This window comes from Drosophila willistoni (genome assembly GCF_018902025.1).
Source record: "Drosophila willistoni isolate 14030-0811.24 chromosome 2L unlocalized genomic scaffold, UCI_dwil_1.1 Seg139, whole genome shotgun sequence".
Classification (NCBI taxonomy): domain Eukaryota; kingdom Metazoa; phylum Arthropoda; class Insecta; order Diptera; family Drosophilidae; genus Drosophila; species Drosophila willistoni.
Window position 1 is genome coordinate 1,290,471 of NW_025814046.1, and position 24,455 is coordinate 1,314,925.

The 24,455-nt window shown below is 37.2% G+C and overlaps 1 protein-coding gene across 1 annotated transcript; it reads left to right on the top strand.

The window, feature by feature from the left end:
* The first annotated feature begins 915 nt into the window (after positions 1 to 915).
* On the top strand, positions 916 to 16,865 carry LOC6638362 (arginine/serine-rich protein PNISR). Its single transcript, XM_023175872.1, has 8 exons — positions 916 to 1,082; positions 10,742 to 12,659; positions 12,729 to 13,284; positions 14,993 to 15,172; positions 15,235 to 15,395; positions 15,461 to 15,886; positions 15,947 to 16,268; positions 16,495 to 16,865. Exons 1-8 carry the CDS (start codon positions 974 to 976, stop codon positions 16,681 to 16,683), a joined length of 3,861 nt encoding a protein of 1,286 aa, XP_023031640.1. The 5' UTR covers positions 916 to 973; the 3' UTR covers positions 16,684 to 16,865.
* Positions 16,866 to 24,455: the final 7,590 nt, after the last annotated feature.

Genomic DNA, 24,455 nt, shown 5'->3' on the forward strand with positions numbered 1-24,455 from the left:
GTTAATCGTTTATTTCTAAAGTGAGCAATATTCTTCGCTTTAAACTTTTAGTTTGCATTTAATTTTGTCTATTTAAACAGATAATAATTAACAGATAAGAAGAGTCAAATAAGAAGTACACTAGATTTAGAAGTTCTCTCGCTACTTTGCATAAATATCTTAAACATTATTAACGATTCATTTCTGATGAGAAGGGTGTTTTGTAACTCAACTCGCTACTTTTTGGTTATTAAATTTGATTAAAATATTGACAATAACCACAAAAATATGTTCTACTAGTTTTAATAATTGAACTCGCTACTCGTTACCTATGGAATTCTGCCTAACTTATGACAGATGAAACTGATTCTTTGTATAATTTTCAGCACTTTAACCTACATTTACTTCTTAGTTAATACGTTTGATCTAAATATAAGATACTTCCTGCTGACCAATTTAAACTTTGATTAAATTTTAATAACCCTTTCTCTCACACTTGCATGTGAACTGATCATAAATTTAAACTTTAAACAAACCCAAACAAAAACCAAAAAAAAAAACAAAGAAAAACTAAATAAACTTAACGAGTAACTAGATAACGAGCCACGAAACATAACTCAAGCTATAATAATAAATAAAACTATATAAAAACAAACCCAAAAAACCAACCTACAACCTACAAACAACAACTACAACCAGATATAATTTAATATCAAATAACTATAACAAATAACCCAAATAAAAGCTACAAGATTTTGTGGATTTTTTTGTTTAAGGAATTATTATTTCTTTTTGCAGCCGAAACGAAACGAAAAAAAAGGCCATTTAATATATTTTTTTGTCGATTTAAATGGCAAACAGGCAACAAAATACGACTATGATATAAATTAGGAGAGAGAAGACAGTCAAACAGAGTGAGAGAGAGAGTGAGACAGTGAGAAAAACTGACAGAGAGAGAAAGAGAGTGTGAGAGAGAAAGAAAGAGTGAGACAAAATGCCACAGCAGCAACTACCTGGAGCAACCACGACAACAACAACTGCAGCGGCAACAAATGGAGGACCACGTGTCAGCTTCAATCGAGATGTGCATGTGAAGCGCATAGGTCAGTGTGTAACCCCAACCAAAAAAAAAGATATAACCCAAAAGATATAACCAACCAACACTCACATATGTATGTCTAAAAACGTGCCGAGATGAGAGCCACTGAAGACACCTCCATCATTAACATTAATGACAAACTACGGCAAGAAAAACGAAGAAGCACACACAAAAAAAAAACCTCATCAATAACAAGCGAGCAAAAAAGTAAAATTACTAACTATATACTTAGAAGCTACCTCTGCCGACGCTGCTGACTAGGCCAATTTTGGTCAATAATCAATGAAGGCTAAGACAACCCACGCTCTCACACACACACACAAACACACAATCACTCACACATTCATATATAATTAACTTTGACTGAAACTTCTCAAGCCAATATATTCATTCATCAATTGCATAATTCAAGAGGAGTCCGTTCATTCTCATTGATGCGTTGAACAGAGAACAACATAACGAAACGGAACAATTCTAGAATCGAACTCAAAGAACAAACGAGTAAGAGAAGAGATTGGAGAATTGAACGAGTGAAAACCTCGTGCCAAGTGGGCGAATTTATAAGAAAGAAAAAAAAAAACAAAGTCAAAATAGCTAGAAACAATGCCGCCGCCTCAACAATAAAATGTAGTTTACCTTGAGAATGTGCTTACACATACAGTCAAAACAGTCCCCTATATTCATACATATATATATGAAATATCTGTATCTATATATAAGTAGGAGATATTTTATAAGGCATTACAAGTCACACAAACTACACTACTATGACTCGAGAGGGAATGAGATGATCATCATTATCATCATCATTAAGATGCTCTCGGACTAAGTCTGAATCTTGGGCAGAGATATCACCTTCCAGCTGTCCAGTTTTTAGATCTACTGCAGCTAGTTGCTGCTGCTGCTGCTGCTGCTTCTGCTACTTTTGCTGTCTGTTTGTCTCCAGCTTCGACTATATTATTATTGTTATGATTATGTCTGGCAGCAGCAGCAACAACAACAACAACAACAACAACGAAAGATTTATTTCATAGCTAGATGGAATTTATGGCAAGTGTCGTGACGTCGCCGCGAAATGAAGAAATTAAAAATTGATTATGACAAAAGCGGCACAAATGAAAATTATTTTTGTTTTTTTTTTGCTTCTTCAATATCGTCTCAGTCTCGTTTCCCCCCAACTTCTTGAATTCAAGCTATTTGCCCTCCTCCTCATCCTCCTTGCAGGCCTTTTCGTATGTGACTTGCATGTCAGGTTTGTGGTCAGAGTCTTTTGTTTTTATACCCAGTAAATATTAACTTAAATGGGGTATATTTATAAGCAAGAAACTTTTATGTTAGATTAGGAGTTTCTCTTTGGAATTGAAACTTATTGTGGTTTACATTGAAATCTTATGATGAATTGTCTGGTGAATTTTATTAGACTTTTTAATTCTTTTTTGTTACAAAAGGTATATGAATTAGTTTTCAATGACTTTGTTAATAGCTGTCCTCTAGTTTTGACTTCTTGGACACAGTTAGAAATGAAATTCTTAGATTCAAAACAACCTCACAAAAATATAAGATACATCTTTTTAGCCCTGTTCATCTAAGTAATGTTGAATTGCCCATGAGTGAGTGAACATACTAAACTGAGCAACTGAACATGTTATTCAGAATGCTTTTGCTGAGGAACTCAACAACTGAACAAGTGTGAAATGTAATAAACATAATGAGTACATTGGTCCACTTCCAAAAATATCCAAGTGAACATCATTATTTAATGAGAACCTTCTGAGGACCTCCTTCCATCCCATCGTATATTGAATCTATCCCCTATCTAGACCTTAGCACTGTTCACCTATGCACAGATTATTACTATAATAGATAAGGAGTTTTAAAATTTGTCATATAGAACCCTTTAATATCGGGTTACAGCAATTTAATTTGATTAGTTGAATTACTGTAGCAATTATCAGCATTCAACAATTAGACTACAGAAAAATCTTGAAAAGATTCTTTCAACTTATTGTTGAAATAAATGCCTAAAAATATTCAAAGAAAAGCGATTGGAATAAGAAGAAAATACATCAACCGGAGAAGTAAACCACACTGAATACAATAAATAACAAATTATGAAAAGTATTTGTGAAATGAAATGCTTTGCTTTGATGTCTTCATCTTTCAAAGAAAAAGTTTAAATACATGGATGGAATATATTCTTCCCATGTTTCTAAAATATCCAGTATCTACAACGAAAGTTATTCGCTTTAATATTAGGATATATCCTTTAATACTGATTCCGGTCCTAGTGGTATTCCTAAGTAAAACAAGCTTAAACCTTCATAGATAGTACTGCTGAAGCAGTTTCAGATCATTATTATTATTAAAGTGTAGGATATAGTTGTAAACTATCAACCTAACTATATTTTACAAGCACAGGCAACTAAGGCCTTCGGCTTAGACAAAAACTACATCCGGATCAGTTTCACATCAAATTGACTCCTTTTACCCATTCAAGGGTATTTTTCAAGTCAACTTTCGATCGATTGTTTGTTTCTATTTGTACGCAGCTGCCAAGTTGCATTTCCTTATGAACTCTCTGTGTGTGTGTGTGCCTCATTGGATTATGGAGATTTCAACTTGGCAATTAACAGTCATGACAATTGGCGTTGGCATGCATCGACGCGGTAGCTTGCATTTTGGTCGTGGCTAATGAATAGAAAATCGCAATGCAAACAAAAAAATGTCCAACAACTTTGCCAAAATGGTTATAGACCCAATTTAATTTTTTCGTATGTAATTAACGTGGCTATTACGTAAAAAAACCAACAAACAAACAAATCAAACGTTTTGCCATTTACGTTCGAGTTGTTGCTTTGAATACGGATTGCATTAAGTATCTCTCCCCCAACTGATTTGTATGTACTTTAGAAACGTCGGGGTCACCATTGAAAAAACAAAAAAAAAAAACAGAAAATGGAAAAACAACTTAAGTTAACTAAGTGTTTAGCTTTCAGACAGGCATTTCATGTGTCTTTTAACACCACTTAAGCATTTATGTGTTTCTTTTTTTTTGTTGTTATTGTCTTTGCTTTATTTCTGTTGTCTTTTTTCCATGCAAATTAAAGCAATTATGTGTAAAACACAGATTTAATGATGATTTAATTTTCGCACAAACAATCGCATATTGTTATATGTGAGGAAAAATTATATGCCTTTAGGGCACAAGCAAGAAAGAAACATTTCTCATATATGTTAACACTAAATTACAGTGCAGTCAGTCAGTAGACAGCAAAGTCGTTTTTTGTTTTTTCTACTTCTCTTTTTATTTTATTTTGGTTTTAGCCAATTTAAGAGTTTTGACTTTTGCCATAGAGGTAAAACCTCGCTTACATATGCGTATCAACTTGTCGTCGTCGCCGTCGTCGTCGTGGGCAACCTTGCGTTGAGACAAATTTGGCAAAAACAACTCGGCAGCTGTGTGTGCTTTACTCTGCTGCTCTCTGTGTTGCTGAGATGATGTTCATCATGATCATGTGGTAGATGATAATGATGTTGCACTTGAAGGCGGACAAGTGACGAAAGACAACAACGACCACAAAGATACAGAGAGAGAGAGAGAGAGAGACGGAGAGGATGAGGTGCGTGGAAAGGGGTTAAATAAAAACAATATGTGAGGCAGTCTCCTTTTGTTAATTTACTTGTACTTCAGGTTGCAGGTGCGCGCGTGTGTGTATGCCTAAGTGTGTGTGTGTTTGTGTCTGCTGATGACATAATTTTCATAGCTTATTAAAAAAGCGTTAAGAGAACAACTAGAGAGATCTTTGCTAAAATAATACTTGGCCTAGAGGTTTTGTTTTTTTTTTTGTTTTTTTGCGGTGTAGAACTCTTGAGTTCAATTTGCTTGAGTTCAATGAAACACTTAACATATTACGTATACGCATTCATTAACAAAAAATTATGTTTCATATGTTCATAGCTGGGAAGGACACTTTGTTAAAGAGTTTAGGTGAACTTATTAAGTTTTCTACAACTTTTTAAAGCTAATTGTAAGATGAGTAACACGATAAGTACCTAAAATGCGCCGAGATCCTGCAAAGGTATGGCTCTATCTATGAATTTTGAAAGCTGAGAACTTTTGGAATCGATGATTTTTTTGTAGAATCAAGATCTACTTTAAAAGAACCGCGAATTTAGAAAACTTATAGCTGAAAGTATATATAATTCCCTTAAAATTCATGACTTTCTTACAAATCAACAAGATCTACTTTAAAAGAATCTCCAATTTACATAATTTCAAGATGAAAAATAGAATCTTTGATTTTTTTTGGCAAACAAGAGTAGTTATTTTAAAGTGAACTACGAATTTAAATAAATTGGGACTTGAAAGCTGCATTGACTTTTTGACATATTTGTTATTTGTAAGGGAATTTCGAATTCTCAAAACTTGGGATCTTGGGATCGTGTTAGGTAGCTTAGGATCTGAAATGATACATATAAGATTTTAAGACTATAAAGACTGAGACACTAGAGAGCTATGACTTGAAATTATATAAGAATCTAAGACTTTTTGACATTACATTAAAAATTTGTATAAAATTCTTTTGGAATCTTCCTAATGAGTACTCGATATAAAAGGCTTTGTCTATAGTCAGGGAAATGCTTTATTTCTATCATATTTGGAACTATTTGGGACTTTTCAAAATATAACAAATTCTAGCAATACTCAAATATTTTATAACTAGGCAGAATAAAAATGTCAAAGCTTGCGTTTATATAGACAGATACCAGAATGAAAACATTTGAGCAAACCTTTTGAAGTTTCTTGTTGAATTGTTTCATCTGATTGCATTAGTCTTTTTTGTTTAAGTTTGTTTATTTCATACGTAGCACCATTAGATGGCAAGAAAAAAGCCAAAAACCTAACTAATTAATCCTTGTATATAAAAATTCACATGAAATGATTCTTTTTTGTGCATTTAATACAAATGGTTAATTGATGTTTATAATAAAACTACTTGCGGCATTAATTTTGACCAAATGACTTGAGCAATTTAGACTCTCCCATGGAGACCCAAAAATATATTGCCAATATAAAACGAAAAACAACATAAAATTATCTGATTTTATTTATTGTGGACATCAAGCTGGCACAAGAAATAAAGATTTGATTGTTCTAGTCATTTAAAGTTAATTTTTCAAAACAATGAGATAGTTTCATGAGGTTTATGACGATGAGATATGTATGTGCTAAATTCCACCTACATTAGAGGAAGACTAGACGCCTATATATCATTCTAATAGTTTCCACAATTATGGGTTATATAAATTGACATTTTATGTTACTTTTGTTTGGTTTCCTTTCACCAAATGGTGTTGCATTTCCAGAGATCTTGATCTCTAAAAATTGAAATGATTCGTGTCTCTGGTGATTGTTTATTATTATTTGCTAATTTCCCTAGGGGCAATTTAAGTCAAATACGTACGTATTACGTATTACGGTTTTAATGAGCTCATACATTTTTAATTAATTAATTTAATTAGCAAAATTTGCTCATAAAAAGAAAAAAATAGAAACCAAACAACAACTAGCTACATTTCCTACTCTCTTTTGTTGTCTGACAACCTCTACACTACTTGGCTATTTGCCTTTGCCTCTTGGCCATTATTATACATACATAAGTCTTATTTATTTATTTATGTGTTTCGTTTTTGAGGGGTATCTACTCCACTTTTGTTGTTGTTCCCAGCGAAAAGTATAACCAGTTGGGGTTTTTTTTAATTTTGCTCTCGTGCCATCTACACCCCCGTCTGTAAATGCCTCCACACCCCCCGCCACCCACCTTCCTTCTGGTTAGCTCTGCGATGACCCTTGTTGTTGCTACTGCTATTAAAATGCCATTTATGCTTTTTTATTGTTTGATAAATTAATCATTTGCATATTTCATTATATTATATTTCTTGGTTTGCTTTTTCTTGGTTTTATTTTTGCTGTTCAAAAAGAAACTTAATTAATAAGTCTCACCATTTTGGCTCAGAGAGTAGTCTCAGTCTCAGTCTCAGTTTTAGTCGACTCAGTTTCAGTCACTTTGTGTTACTCTGCCCACAATTTCGCACTATTTTTGCGTTTTGTATTTTATTTTTATTATTATTCTGTGACATTGGCGTAGGCGCGCAGCCGCACTTCGTCGACTTGACTGCTCGGAGATTTGTATCTTGTTTTTGTTAGAGCTTCAGTCAGGTTCTTTGCCTGCTTGGCATTGGCTGCTTTTTGGCATTTTGTGTGGCAAAAAAAAAAATAAAAAAAATATTATAAAAAGCGCGAAAAAATAAAATAGATTGAAGAACACAACAAGAAAAAAAAAAAACAAAAACTCTTAGTTGAAATTGGGTAAATGGAGTTGTTTTTTGATCGATTGTAAATCGAATTTTTTGGATGATAATTATTTTTTCTGAAGTTTTGTCGCTTTTTAAGAAAAATCACTTGAAATTGCAGACGATTGCGTCATTTGTTTATCGAAATTGTGTATTGAAATGAGTCGCAGATTATTTTTAGAGCTCTTTGTGGTTATTTGTTGACAGCTTTAGCGGTTGAGAGAGAGGCAAAAAGAAGAAACAAGTTTGTCGCTTATATTATGGAATGAACAGCGGCCATTCTTTAGCGAAAGTTTTTTGCCAATTTTTTGTTTGTTTGTTTGTTTGTTTAGTTTGGCCCAATCCACCAGCACTTTACCATCACTTCACTTCACTCCACTCCACTTTAATCCACTCTAGTCCACACACACACACACACACACACAAATACACACAATGAAACCCATTCTCAGCAATTTTAATTGGTTACTTACGGGTGCGGGGTACAGTCGTCGTCGTTCAACATGCTTAGTAGGGAGAGGTCTAGTTTAAAGTCTCAGGCCCCTTTAGACCTGGTCGAGTAAAGGAATCGAAAAGCCTATTTTGCATTTCAAGGACGCGGCTTAAGCTTTTGATGTGCGAAGAGAGACGACACACAGGGACATGGACAGGGACCCACAAACGATAAGCATTAAATTATTTCCAAAGATCGCAGCCGACCAAGACCCAAGACACAAAAATGAAATTGAAAGTGCGCAGGTTGGTTAATTGAAATGCCTTTAGGGGGACACGCAGGAAGGCAGGGCAGGGGCGGGAAAAGGCACTAAGACTGTAGACCATCTTTAGTTCATTAACTGGCCAGCTAGCTAGCTATGTATAGCGGGTGAAGTCCCATTTCGGTTTTATCTATAGAAATGTCTATAAAGCATTCTTTTTCGACCTCAGCCTGAAAATAACATCTTCGGCTCCTCTTCAATACTATTTGGAGATGAAATTTTTGTGGTTTTTGCGGCTACTATAAACAAAAAACAAAAAAACCTAAAAAAACTTAAAAAATCAACTTAATGAGACAAGACATGCTACTTGAAAAAAAAGGATGACTCTATGGTTAGTTCCAGTTGAGTGAAAGTTTTAAAACAGAAAATTATTTATATATGACTTGGTCACTTGATGTTCAATGCTCGCAACTCACCTTGACTATCCCACGACAAGCAAATTAAGTGCAACGAAAAACCACCAAAAAAAAAAATAAAACCGGAACAACTTGCAGCAAGTTGCTCAGAAGGAAAAGTGGTTCAGATTTCTTATCGTAATTTGTTTGCCCCACGAAAAAAAATACAGAAAAAAAAACCAAATCTATCTTTCTTTGTGCGTTTTGTTTTTAGCTTTGAGCAAATCATAGAGCCCGGCGGTAATTTTTTTGCTGTTTCTCGTTTTTTTTTTTGTGGATCACTGATTAGATTAATGAATGGCTTTCAGCGGGAAAATCAAGTCAGCATTAAAGAGAAATGGAATAAACAAGTGGGTTAGCCGAATCAGGTTTACCCTTAATTAAATGGCAACTAAAAATATTGAAAATTCATTTGAATTGCCATAATATTTATTTACTTCAGAGCAATTCTATCGTCTCGTTTTTTGAAGTTTTTTGTTATACAATAGTTTTTGATATAACTCGGTCAATTTTATTCCGATTTTTTTCGAATTTGGTAGAATATTAGAAAATAATTTCATAATTCTCGATACCAAATTTAAAGCCAATGGGATTTCTATTCGAAGTAGGAGAGTAAAGGAAATTTTTCATTCTAAAGAAATTATGCAGAGATTAGTTACATTGATCGGGGTATCGAACTAAAATACTGCGGGATTTCTTTCCTTAGGATAAGGGTAAAGGCGACATAAGTTTTAAAACAGAACCTTAATATCGGTCTACATTATAAACATAATAAGTGCCTTATAATCCTTGAGACCAAGACATTCCAATCCCAACAGAACAGGTTACTCGACGAACACACTTAATAGACCTTTAATAGTCTCAGAGTCTATAGTATTGATTCTTATTGACCAGGCTATGCATACCAATATAATTTATATCTTTCTGTCTACCTTTATAGCAATTTTAATATACCACCAAGTTCACCCTACTTATTTCAGGGTATACATACAACAACAACAAACTAAAGCGCCTGGGAATGCAACCGTTTACGGTTACACGACATTGAGTTGAGCTTCAACTTCAGTTTTAGTTTCAGTCAACTGTCGTTTTAGTGCAATTTATGTTTTCCTGTTACCCGAAAACTACTAAAAACAAAAAGGAAGCCAACCAGATCTCTGTTCGTGCAACATTTTTCTTTCTTGTTTTCTTACCTTGACACATATCGCCGCTTGACAGTTGATCGCTCTGATGATGGCTTTGTGGTTTTATGTGGTTTTTTTTTTTTTCTCGAGGGAGAGCGTATATGCATATATTTCAAATTGGTTAACCCATTTTCGATTAGTAGCCTAAACCAATTTGGCACTAGACACGCCCAACATGTCATTATTCATTGTTTTTGTTTGCATTGGCTGACTTTTGTGGGTGTGGCTGGTTGGTTAGTTGGCTGGGTTCTCAAAGTAAATGTGACATGTTTGTTTGCTGCAGGTGAATGGACAAATACAATTGTCCACAGTGACAAGGTCAAAAAGTAAAAGAGCACCTCTTACCATTCGAGATGGTTAATCTCTCAACAGTCCAGAACAAAAATAGGTGGAAAAAAGAGATTAAGACAGACAGAGAGAGAGAGAGAGGGTGAAAAGAAGATCACGCATAGTCCATAGCAATCTTGTTTTCATGATGATGCTGAGGCACGTTTTTTTTTTGTTTTCGGCGTATTAAATAATAATGATTATAAAGAATGAAAAAAAGTGAGGAAGTAGAAGAATCTTTATGAGATAGATCGACGATGAGACTATGCTATGGCCATTAGCGCTTACAGCGCCCGATTACAGACCACGAAGATCACAAAACGAAGATGAAAAGACGAAGACGTGGGCCAGGTTGTTAGTTGACTGACTGACTGACTGACTGAATGAGTGAGTGAGTGAGTGAGTTAGTGAGCGAGTGGACTGGATCTGAAACTGGGGGTCTACCTTATTTAGCAAGGCATCAGCAGCAGCTGCTGCTGCCAATTCACACTTCTATGTGGCGGATTTCAGGCCAAACAAGCAGCTGCCAGCCAGATAGTATTACATCATCATCAGTCTAGCTAATGTGCTAATTGTCATTACATGAATGCGAACTTGGCTTGTGATTTATGCTAAACTCATTTCAACTCATTTCTTTCTCTACTCTAGGTAAACGTCCTAGCGATTTGGATAGCTATCATCAATTGCCACCAGACATTGATCCAGAGGATATACGTAAGGAGGCTGCTTTGGTTATATCACAGGCGGGACGACATCAAAGTAAAGCCGAAAACGGTGATAATATACCCACATTCCGGGCTAAACAGAAGCGACAGCAAAGTGCTGCTGCCGCTGCCGCTGCCGATGCGCAACGTTTTCATTCTTTGCCCACAAGACGCAAATCGAAGGGTAAACCAGTGACCCGTAGTGTTAGTGACGCTGCCACAAAGAAACCTCCTACAGCTAGCAAAAGACCCTCGATCTTTGGTCTATTCAGTCGTAAGACAAGTGATACAAATGTTAACCAATTGGATAGGGATCCACGCTTCGATGACGTTGGAGCCAGGCGTTTAGTGCGAAGTAAAAGTGATGTGGGTAGCACAAACAGTGTACGCAAGACCCCATTAGCCGAGAGTCAATCAAGCAGAGTGGCCAAAAAGGTAGACACTTTGGCGAACGCTTCTTCAAAGACTCAGCTTAGTCCCATTATTGAGCAATCGCAACGGGAAGACTTTTTCGAAAAGGATTACTTTCGAGAACGTGAACGACGCAAATCCGATGCCATTACATTGCGTGAGAAGGATGAAAGTGGACAGGGTTTGAATGAACTGCTCGCCCGGAGTCGTTCCAAGGCGGAATTAGATGGTCCTTTATTGAAATCAAAGCCACCATTATTCGCATCTAATAGCATTGGACCCAATCCGTCTTCAATATCAGCGGGTATACGCGATCGTATTGAGATTTTACAAGCCAAATCGAACGAGAATATGCACAGCTCTCAGCAGCCAGCAGAACGTCTGCCCCTAACAAAAGGGCGGACTGTGGATGGCCTAGTCAAAAGGTTGTCCATGGAGCGTTTCTCACCACAGCCAGTAATTAGTCAGCCGGCCTTTTCGTATATAAGGCCCAATGAGGGCATCACCTATGCCCAACTCGACTTAAGCAATGACGAGCAACAACTGCCGCCTCAGGAGCGTACGCCACCGCGACCACCAAGAGCCAATCAGGATAGACATCAAGTTAGATCTGGAAGCGGTAGCTATTCGCCTATTCCAAATGGTAATCATACAAACACTACACGCATGGGTAATTCCCATTCTCCGTCACCCTGGCAGCAGTTGAGTCCACGCAATCAAAGCGATGAGGATGAGGGTTTGGGTTTCGAGACTCGTAAAGTCTACTATGATGATGAATATGGCAAACGGGAGCGTGAGCCACCTATTGTGCCAGTTATACGTAGTGTTAGCCCAGCTCCATATCTGGATAATTTGGGCTATAGAAGAGCTCAACTGGAGAATCGCATATTGACACGTCGCTTTGGTGAGACAACGGCGCAACAGCAAACAGGAGGCACACTAGAGCGTCAACAACGTGCCTACCTAAGTCCCGAGAGAGAACGTTCCGTTCCATTAGATGTCAGTCCCCAAATGGAGAAGACATCGCGTTATCGTCACACCAAGTACTATGATGATGGTCAAGGGGGTATCAAGGAGACCTATGTAAGGGAAACGCAAACAGATGGTCAAATACGCGAGTCAAGACATCGTGAGCGTATTTCTGCCTCACAGCCGCGTTATGCGGATCGTGATTATAATTCAGCCGAAAGATTAGAACAAGAGCCCAAAAGTTTAGACTCTCAACTAACCGATCAATATAGATCTTCGCCAGAGTTGAGAAATCATCAGCAGCAGCATCAGCATCATCATCATCAGTTGGCGCAGCAGCAGTCGTCACAGCAATTGCCAACTGATTATTGGCAAAGTAGCTTAAAGAGGGATAAGTTGCAGCAACGCAGCTTCGATAAGGGAGATTCTGGCATAGAGAATGATTTTCGCAAAGAGTCATTCAATGGTGAAATAACCTCAAGGTAGGAGATAAACCTAACGCTCTCCATTATTAATCTATGATTAAACAACTTTCCCGAATTCATTTTCAGATGGCGCAAACGCACTACCCTCGATGACATACGGGTGTGTGAGTCTTTTTTGCGTAAAGAACGACGGGATAGCGCTCAGCAGCAGCGTCAATTGCAACGACAATTGCAATCATCAGTGCCCCCCACACGTTTGCGACGGGAACATAGCTATGTGTATCGTGAACGTTCCATAGATGATGGCTCACATTTTGATCCCCATTTGGATAAGTATCCCATAGCTACTAGCACATTGCGACGTCGTGAAAAATCACAGTCACGCGATGAGACGAGCACCTTGAAACGCAATAAGAAACTGGGTGGCTTTGAGAAGGTCAAGCAGCTATTTACGGGCAATAGTAATCATGGAGGAAGTGGTCGTAGTAGTGCCAGCAATGTATCAAGTAGTCGTAAGGATACACAGTCAAGGCTGACATCCTCCAATGGCAATGACAGTACATTGAGTCGACGTGAACGTGACTCTAAGGAGAAGGAGCGCTATATGGTCAGGGAAGATGAGATGCGTTCACGTTATCGTGAACATCATGCCCTTAACGAAGAGACCTCACGCGAACCAAAGGTAAGTTCAATCAATGGATTTTCCCTCAGTGTATGTAGTCTTAATGTTCAATTGATGAAAAGAAAGTTCGTTAACCTGTTAGATTATTAATATTGAATTAATCAAGCTTCTCTCTCATCGTTTTCTTTCTATCTCGGTCTCTTTCTCTGTAAGTAAATACAATTGTTCTTGTACCTTACCAACTTATGGGCACTTCCTGGCCTGGTTTGACCGGGTCTCCATTCCCATTCTTCTCTGGTGGGCGTTTCAGTGACCAAAATTGGTGCCATGACAACGTCACGTCCACTTTTCAGGCACATCTAATCAAAATCGCCCCAAGACCCATAAAGAATTCTAGAGTTAAATCATAAACGCTTTGGCCAAATCGAGCTCCAAAAACTATTCAAGCGACGAGGCGTGAGCGCGGAATAAGGTTGGGAGGGAGAGAAAAAAAGAACAATGCTCAACGAGGATGGCAAATGCCCACGCAGCAGCAGCAGCAGCTGCCAGTCAGTCAGTCAGTCATTCAGTCAGTTTGGCAGTGAGTTTTTATTTTTTTTTTTCGCTAGTTTTGGTTTGTTTGCTCTGTCACTGGGCTCACAAATTAAGAAAGCTGACAGCGAAACGACAAACGCGTCAACTTGAAGCTAGAAATCTTTATTTTTTTTTTGTTGTATTCAAATATGTAAACTGTTTTGCTTAGCTTAAGGTTTTATCTTTTTTCTCTTTTGCTGCAAACTGTTGCAACACATCCAAACAGACAACTTAGTTAGTTAATTTGCAATGCTTGAGCGGATTTCTTGGCCAGACCTTGGACTGCATTCTATTAGAGGGAGATGGCTTTTGGGTGGCCGTATAGGAGCGGATGTGCTGTTGCTGCTGCTTTTGCTGTGGGCGGCGGCAAATCTTATCCGCATAAGATCTCACCAATCAGCCTCACTCTCTTTCGGATGTTATAAATTCTTTTATCCTTTCAGGAGGTAGGCATTGTATTTCAATAAAAAGAAATACCCAAAAAAAAAGGCAATAGGTGTGGCTCTGGTTCTACCTTTGTCAGAACTTCTTTTTTTTCTTTCTTGGCCATAAAAACCAAAAACGAAAAAGCCGAAAAAGTGTTTCTTAAGTGCCAGCAGAACATTCATAAAAAAGCAGACGAAAAAAAATAAAACTAATTCTACCAAAATATGTATAAAAATCACAAAATGTGTCAATTTGGTTTTCGTTAGTTAATTTATGGTGAGGATGACCCAAGCCAAAATGCTTTGGTCATAAACTATATATTAGCTTTTGGCATATTTGAATTTTTAATTATTTATAGTAGTGTTTATTCTTTATTTTTTTTTTTTTAGTGGGTTTCAATTTTGTCGGCTTATATTTCCACATTCCACACACACACACACGTACTTATTTATTCTAAGCTAGAGATTTGTTTTTCGGTTCATTTTTTGGTTCAGGGCTCCAACCACAAGTGGGGCAACGTTTCAATTGCAAATAACAAAAACTAGTTTCGCCCCCACCAAACGAAATCAAAAAGAAAAACGAAACCACAGACATGACTATTGGAGACTCGTGCAAAAGGCCACCTGCCCCATATTGTGTGTTTTGTATGCTTGTGTGTGTATGTGTGTGTGTGTTGCAACCTGTTGTAATGTGGGCTAACCTTTGACCCACAGAAAAGACCATCTCCATTTGTAAACCTTTCGTTTTCTCTCTCTCTCTTTGTGTCTAGACTATCGACATCTCTATGCGACGTCGTTTGTCCACACCAAAAGCTAGTCCTTTGCTTATCAAACGCAGTCCAGCGGATAAGCCAGCTAAACAAAAGCAAAAGGAGCCAACGGGTCCATTGGTTAAGACCAGTTGGTTTAAGTCATTGGATCGTCGTGCCAAGAGTAGTCCCAAGGAACAGGTGAGTTACCATCAAATCGTAATAGATTTTCTTATATAATGTTTGGCTTTTATTTTTGATAGCTTAATGTGTCTGTTAATGGACATAGCGAGGCGACTACCTCAAGTTTAAAGAGAACCAAACGAAATGCACCAACTGCTCCGGCCAAAAATTTGCGTTTCTTTGGCGATACCGATTTGGATTCAAATCCACCCACAATATCCAAGGCCAGCAGCATGCCAAGGTGAGTTTATTTTCTCCCCTTATCATTTATAATAGTTTTTACTATAGAATTTTCTATCCAAACAGAAGCCGTCCCCCCTTAGCTTCTAAGCACTCACAGAGTGCCTACAATTTGGATCATAGTCCTCCGCCACCATCACGTGATTATCGTCATTCCTTGTCGGGACAACGAGCTCAGACATTGACTAGTTCCAGTTCGAATCGTCAACGTGCCAGCTCTATGCAACATTTGGATAATAATGGCAGCGATGAGGTCGATTTCCGTAAGCGACGTCATTATTCCCGATCCCGTGAATTGCATGATATCTCGGAGAGTGGCTCAGAGCCAGAGCCAGCCATAACGGATCGTCATAAACGTGGCAGTAGCATACCCAATCAACGTGCCATGTCGCTAGAGAGAACTAACGAACGTTCGGGCCATTTATTGGGACCCCCCAAGCCAGCGCGTAGTGCCGAGCGACGTGGTTTGATACAAGACTCCAGCCATGGCAGGTAAGTTAACAAAGAAGGTCGAATAAATTATTCACTGATTCTAATCATAAATCCTTTTAGGGATCGCTATCCCGCCGAAAGCTCTGGCACCGAGGGTGAATCCAGTTTACACAGTCAAAGGAGTGTGGTTTATTTGCATGCCACCACAGTGGGTGATATACCACAGCCATATAATTCACGTCATCGTTCCATGTCGCGTGATGATCTACGTAAAGGTGGTGGCGGAGGCTCTTCCATTGGTGGCGGCAAGGCCAAAGGTCAGGAGCCATTGCAACCTATGACAAGAACCGTATCGCGTTCGGTTTCAATGTTGGCCCCTTGGAAACCTAAACATATAAGCGAGGGCTATGAGATTAACTACTCACAGGAGCAGAACAAGAGGGTGAGTAAAAAAAATCTCTTTCTAGGAAGATCTGTGAAATTTGGGAACTATGCTCCTTAAAGTATGCAATAAGAAGTTCATCAACTGGGTTTTTGAAGAAATTTTGGATAAACTTTCCAGCTTATTACATACTTTAAGGGGCTAACCCAAATGTGTCTTCACCTTTCTTTACCGATAACTAATTGTCCTAATATCTCACTCTCTCTCACTATTACTCTCTGATCAGATGTCAACACTGCCGCGTAAACCGCCACCACATAATGGTGTAAGCAATGCCAGTGCCACCATGAGCCGTGTGGGACGCAAGAATAGTCAGACCCCGACGCGGCGTGGCTATCAAATTGATTTGGAGCGTCCACCACCGCCAAGATCCCTGCTATCCGCATCGAATTTACGTAGCGCCAAGACAAAATGAGCCTTACAAAATGAGGCTCCTGCTTCTGCCTCCTCTAATGGTGGTGCTCTAATTGTAATCCAATTGAAATGTATTTCTAATCACGAACGAAGGAAGGACTCGGAGGTTTCCATAGTCGGTAGAATCGATCACTAAACAAAAAAAAAAAACAAAAAGAAATAAAATAAACCTTTGTTGCAATTCTCGTCATATTTTTAAAAAATGTGAAATGTAAAACGTATTCCAGTAATAATTATAAATTAATAAATTTACAACTCTTTAACTTAACAAACTAGAAGTGTGTGCTTGTCAAACTGTAAAGGTAGTCGAGACATCAACCCGAAATGCTCTCAATGGTTGTCAAAACTGCTGAGTGATGGTTCCTCTAAAACTGTGTTGAAAGTTCTTTAATTTATTTAGACACATTTGTCTACTCTGAGTGAGTTTTGGCATTGTTTTTTGATGCAACAAAACAAACTAAAAATTGGTTCGACAAAAGGAGATGAGGAAGAAGAAAAAACAACGGCTAGATATAAATTATTTTTCACGCAGCTAATAAATTATTTGCAGATCTCAAACTTCTCCGTCCGCCCCCCACCCCATACTACCGAGCGTCGTAACCGAAAAACACATTTCCGTTCTTACAGCTTTCAACACGCTGCTCTGCTGCCGCTGCTGCTGCTGGCTGGCTGGCGGCAACTTTCGCTAGCTAGCTGCATTTTCAAGGATAATTGCAAAAAATAGAAGGGACTAAGCTTGCAGCAAGTTTTTGGCCTTAAAATCGCTTCGACTTTAGTTGAACCTCACCAAGACAGAGAGGGTGATAAGCAGGGAGTGGGAGGATACGAGAGAGCTAAGGAAATGGAGCTGTGGCCCGTGGCATTTCAAAGTTCAGCAATAAATTTATAACTTAGCTTCGGGCATTTGCTTGCTTCTCGCTTTTTGTTTTTTGTGCACAAGTGGAGAGGATGTTTGGGCGAAAATATGCAAGAAAATAAACACAGAATGGGAGAGAGAGCAAGAGAGAGAGAGAGAGGCAATGCGAAAAGCTGAAAAGACGGCAGGATCGAGGGTAGTGTGGAAGTAATGAAAAAAGTGCCGAGAATATTTTCTTCGAGCAAATAAGATTTATTTGCTTTATTCACTTGCCAGCACCACCACTCTTCCCTTCCCCCCCACTCCTCATCTCTTATTTCACTTTTCTCGATATAATATAAAACACTAAAAAACGAAAGGCAAGGGGAAGAGAGTTAGCGCCCCAAAGCATGTTAATCCTTGGCCATTCATTTAATCAACACCTGCTGACAGGCCACGCCCCTCAATTTGATAGTAATGATGTTGATGGTGACCTCCCCCTCCCGCTTCCCCCTTTTTAACGTGTTGACATATTAAGGACAACACGCACAATACTGCACCCTATCTACTGCTGATGCAGCAAAAGGATACAGGTCCTCGTTGTTCACATTAACTTATTGCTCCTCAAAGACAATCTGTCATTGACTTACTTCATTTATTCATCCATTTCCTTATTTCTTTCCTATTTTTTTTTTCCTTTTTGCATTTTACTAGTCATGTGGGAATAGAGCTAAAAGGGGGCTAGGGGCTAGGTCCTGCTGTGTTTCAATTATCCTAAGTAATTGAATGCATTTGCTGCAATGTTGTGCAACAAGTCGTGCAGTAAATGTGATTAAGAGATCACATTTTATATAGAGCAGCACACACACACACACACAGACAAACACGCACACAAACAGAGAAAATATTGCGTAAAATATTACCATCCACCTGAGAGTGTAAGCCTCTTATGCTATCATCGAAATGGCCATCACAATATTGTAGGAATATTTCATGGCATTTCTCCTAATATTATATAGTGTATCTTCTATTGACCTGCCTCATATGTTTGCAAAACGATTATTACCAGCTCTGCCACTAGATACCAATTAGATTTGCTCCTTTGCAGAGTCCGTTCTCGGACTGTAATTCACTTACAATTAGTGATGGGACCAATAAGAGACAAGCTTATAGGACAGAAATAAAATATTGTTCATACAATTATCATTAGCCAAAATGTCGAAAAAACTCAAAGCATTTAGTTGGAAAAGTAAATTGCGAACATTTTTATTTACATTTTCACTTTGTTTCAACATGTTAAAACATAAATTTTAAACGACACTTTTCGAACACTCTTTATATACAAATTGTCAAGAGAGGCTTCAAATGCGAGTTGAGATATTAGTAAACATTTTAATACTTCAAGTACATATATCAAACATAAAAAATACGGCAAAAACTTGTCCGTCTCACGACTGTTAAATTTTTTTATACAAAAAATTATAAATTTGACTTGAAAATATCTTTTAGTCTCTTGACTCAACTGATTAGGAAATTAAGGATGTACATCAATAAATATATATCTATAAGCCATTTCTTAAACCTATTTTAGACTGTGTTAGTGTTAGTAAATGAAATAGAGATTATTTTAATATTAACTATTTAAAGTTACTCTTCATGAAGTAACACGAAAATTGAAGCTAAGGCGGAAAAAATCTGAGACCAAAGACTGATAGAAATCAAGAATTCGAATATAAAATCCAAACCTGTAAATGTACATAGGTAAAGAAATATATGTGGACATTTAAGCTTTTACCTTAGTGTAGTACTTATGCTTATACTATTCCTGCTTTTAACACCAAATAAATTTACAAATATCAATTTCTTATATAATAGTTCCAAAACGATTCTGTAAAAATCCTAATTGATAGTTAACTACAATTTTTATTAACTTGATTTATTTTCACTTTAAACATGTTTAAGATGGAAGAAGCAAACAAAATTATGTTTACTTTAAGTTTTTTGATGTGAAAAGAATAGTAAAGCATTTAAAATGTATGTAAAGTACAAACTAATTATAACTATATACTTATTAAAATTTTTTAATTATTATTTATCAATAAACTTTTCTGCCAAGTTATATTGTGACAATTTAAATATAATTTTGCAACTCAGTTGCATCAACTTTTCTATCTCTTCGATTCATCCATTTTACTGCATTTCATCTAGTTTGATCACGCCCCCATCACTAAGGGGTTTTAAACATTGAGGAATCCTCTTACCAAGAAAGGAGAAATCGAAGGATAAAGATGGGGGCAGGGGGATCTATGTTACGGTAACGGCATGCGTGCCATATTGGCCAATAGATTTCGATTTGCCAGAGTTTCCAAATGCATGCCACGTAATTGAAACTCTTGATTTTTCCAATTAATTAAATGGTTTTGTCACGACCATGCTGAAGACAGATAGATAGAGCAACGTTAGAAGAGAGTGAAGAAGAAAAGGGGGACCGGGTCTGAAGGCGACATTGAAGGCGAGGGGAAAGCTTCTGTTGAAGCTGCCTAATGAGGCGCGTTGCCGCGGCGAGAATGAATAGCAATTTTAATTAGCTGAATATCTATCAAGTGGAATATATGTATATACATACATATATATTTGCATTTGCAATGAAATAAAATAAATTAAATTTAAATTTGTAAATTGGCACGCCAATCAGACTGAAAAAAAGAAAAATACAATGAGATCAAAGAAACAAAAAAAAAAAGAATGCAAATTATGAATTATCCGTATATTAAGTATTTGGCTTCAGCTTTATGAAAATGATTAAAAAAAATTGTCTGTATGCCGGAAGCTTAATTTCATTCCACCGATTTGTTGTTGCTCTTTGACAAATTAAGAACTTAATAATTAGGGAAATCGACAAAAAGTGTTACTAATTTAATCGATACAAATTGCTGCACGATTTAAACTGCAAAAATCAAATTAACATGATTTTTTTTTTTATTAATATAGCATACTTTATGGGATGTCATTGCCTTATCAAGTGATGAAATTGATAATGATGAGTATAGAAAAGCTTATCCGAAACTAATTTAATCAATGTGAAATAGTACTGCTATCTGCACTTAATTGAATGAAGAAAACATAGGCAAGAGCAAGATATTAGATTAAAATGAATTGTTTAATTTATATAGCATACTTTATGGGTTGATATTGAACTATCAATATGTTAAATTAATTCAATAGTTGATGAAACTTTCAGTATAGTAAAGCTAATCAAAATCTACTTATTGTGTTTAGCTGATAATCTGCATAATTTGACAGTTTTAATGCAAATTCGATTTAATTTTATGAAGTATTGTAATAAATATAACATACTTAATGGGGTAACATGGCTCTTAAACCTATCAATACACTTTCTGATATAAATTAAATAGTCGAGTAAACAGAAACCAATGAAAAAATCAAGTAACAATTTTTTATATCATGTTTCATATATATAAAATAAATATAGCATACTTTATGGAGCACACTTTACCACTCACCAATAATTTGTTGTTTTTTTTTTTTTTTGATGACAAATTGCAAAATACTTTGTGTAAGAGTATAACAAAATACAACAAAGATTACGAGTAAAATTACATTTCAAATATATGTGTGTGTATATATATATAATAAATAGATGGGAATCGTAGCATAACGAACCGGAGCCGCTGGCAAACGAATTTATAACTCTTTATATTTCAATTGATGGCTTTAAATTTATCCACAGGCAAATGATGTTGACAATTATGGATTAAATGTGTCAATAATGGGCTCACTCCATTCCACATAAAGACCGGAGCAGAGCAGAGAGCCAGAGTCAGAGTGTTGACAAATTGATGCCAGGTATCGAATGATATGGCAGATACAATACTTTGCGATACTTTGTCCTATACATACAAACATAAACCTACATAGACAGGGGAAAATGAAATGAAAATGCTTTAGCTTTAGCTGTATGTATATGGCCCACTTAATTAATGTCTAACATTTTTCGAATTAATGTATTCCCACTTGAGGCATAGTTGAGGATGAATTGCCAGACATTGATGCCCTGAGAGAGAGAGACAGATAGAGAGAGAGAGAGAGATGGTGAGAATCGATCGGAATGGGTTTTAACTGGTCTTGTCTGGTCTGCTCTGGTCTGGTCTAGGCTCTAGGCTGAGCCTGGCTGGTCTGGGGATACCACAGAGGCATTCAGTCAAATAAATATATAGATAGACGAACAGTTTAGTTGTTGAATTTTGCTGCTGGTTGTGGTTTCGAGATGAGATGAAATGAAACGACAAACAAACAGATAGACAGACAGACAGGAAAAGAGATAGAGAGAGAAAGACAGAGTTTAATAATAATTTCAATTTGGTTTTGTTCACATTTCAATGCAAATATTTACATACATATGCATAAATTGCTTTTCAAAATCGGACCCAACACAACCAAATGTTCAATTGTGTAAATAATTAATTTTTGCAAATTTAATTACCGAACAAGGAACAAAAACGAAACCAACAGAAAAAACTATACATACATATATAAAATACCAAACGAATGGCAACAACAAAGCCATAAAGTAAAAGCATCCGGGCTTTATCTTAACCAAGAGAAAAACAGAGTTATTTTCTACAAAGCAAAAAAAAAATAGACAAGAAAATTCTGTCAGAAAATTTGCATATGTCTATGGGGCAGAGCAACAACAACAACAGCACGAATTACCAATTAATTTTCGCTTTTGCCTCGCTTGATTAACTTCGGCTCGGCTTTAATGCCAAACTGATATAGAAATGCTTATGTAATGGAAGGCAAACGGATTTTTTTTTGTTGTTGTTGTTCTCCTTCTTCTTTTGGATATGATTGGATGGGTGTAAGTATGGCTTCCGCTCTAGCTAATTAATCATCGACGTTTATCCGACTTGATGCAGAACTAAACAAATCGTTTCAAATTATTAAAATCATTTATAATATGCCGAGAGAGAAAGAAGCACACATACACACAGACACACACACCACGCAATCAAAAAAAAAAAAAAAAATCCAAGTCGGGGCGCATCTAGCCAAAGCACAAGGCAAAAGGATGAACGATGTGCTGCGTGCGTCTGGCGCCGGTTACAAAAGATGGCCATGTCCGTGTCCGAGAATCAAGCAGCAAAAGCAGAAGCAGCAGTTGCTCCTCTATATAGTTCTACTACTCCTGCTCCCAATCCTATTCAACTCCCACTCGCTTTTCCTTTTTGCTGTTGCTGTTCCGCCAACATAAATCAGTCGCACATATTAACCTCTCCAACAAAAACAAGAGCAAACGCCAGCAAAAGCAGCAAATGGCCAACAGGCTAGAGGGGAGATCGTGATAACAACTCAAAATACTAGAGATTCCAAGTTTAGCTAATGAAATTACTTAGAGTTTACGCTTTTCGTGAGTTTAGAGTTAATTTCAGTTTAGGAAACGATAGAAATTCTCTAAAAGCAACTGACTTGGCCTTAGATATAGCATCGATTAAAGTAACCCTAGAGATCCAAGGCAATCCAAGTTGGCAAGAAGTTAGAGATGTATGCATGGGGCTTTGCCAACGTTTGTAGTAATATGAGGAAATAACAGAATGAAGTGCTTAAGCCGCAACTAACTTTGCCTTAATTTAGAATATTCGAATCTACTTTATGGTTTGATGTAAAGACGCAACAACTGGTTTCTCTTTTATAAGTTGAAAATTATAGAAACGCAGTAACTGGCTACATTTTAGACTATACATCCTATTAGGCTCAAACTGTATCTAGTTAACCCTTGTACTTATAATAATTAGCAAAATTAGTAGAATTTTGGAACAATCAAAGCCTATAAAGTTTGTAAGGATTCAATTTATTCTAAACCAACTCACGTGGCCATCTCTCTTGGAGCAGTTTGATTCCATTCAAGCTGGTCACAGTTTTAGCGGCATTCGCATTCACATTCTATGGTGGACCGGCGTGACCAATTAAAGTCGACGTTGTGCGTTTTATTTATGTCTTGTTGTTGGCAACAGCGAGCAGAAGTAGGAGTTGGAGGTGCACCACCCACCATCTATGTATCTGTAGGAGGGAGCAAGAGGAAGGAGGAGGAATAGCTGGCGATGGTTTTATAACCGCAGCATCTCTTGCTACGCCTTCCATTTCCTCATTATTCGCACATTCGTAAGGGACAGAACGCATATTTCTCGCAGTCAGCTTATCTCTGAGGCGCTGACAGCCAGCAATGAGGGGCACCATGGCACGCACACACACACAGGACACGCAAGGACATCTTCGAGGATATAAATTATGGGCCCGTCGCGTCCAACATAAAAACGTAAACAAAATACTAAGTGGGCGGTGGTCGGGATGAATGGTGGGGTAAAAGAATTTACTGCTGCTACCGGCCAGACTGACCAGCTACCTACTACGACTATTGACCAGGGTCAGGAATGGAATGTTTGGGCACAACAAAAATAACAAGAAAACACAAACCCGACAACCTTGACAACCAGACACAAGGCCTCACAAAAAGTGGGGCGAGTTGTGAGTGTGTGTGTCATAATCCTGAAATCTTTAATTGAAACAGAAAACGATTTAGGTTTTGGTGCATTTTGCTGTTTACATTCATCAGCTGCTGATATTGCATTAAATACAAAAATAAATACATTGCTAACCAAATGCAAGTGGAACATACATACATACGTATAAATGGAATTATAATCATTATTAAGGCAATTTATTTATTGCTCTCGCTCGTGCTTTGCTTACCGCAGATGGTCTAATATTTGTAGATTTTCCCCCCAACCATTTACACACACACACACACACATTGCAAAACATTGAAAACCAATTTGTGGTGAAGAGAAAAGACATAAGTATAATAAACATATACGTATGTATCTATCCTATATATACATATATAGATATATGTAGGT

Coding starts and splice junctions, on each gene's coding strand:
- LOC6638362 (XM_023175872.1), top strand. CDS start 974: ATGCCACAGCAGCAACTACCTGGAGCAACCACGACAACAACAACTGCA. Junction 15,173..15,234: donor AGAGTAGTCCCAAGGAACAG/GTGAGTTACCAT, acceptor TATTTTTGATAG/CTTAATGTGTCTGTTAATGG. Junction 15,887..15,946: donor CAAGACTCCAGCCATGGCAG/GTAAGTTAACAA, acceptor AAATCCTTTTAG/GGATCGCTATCCCGCCGAAA.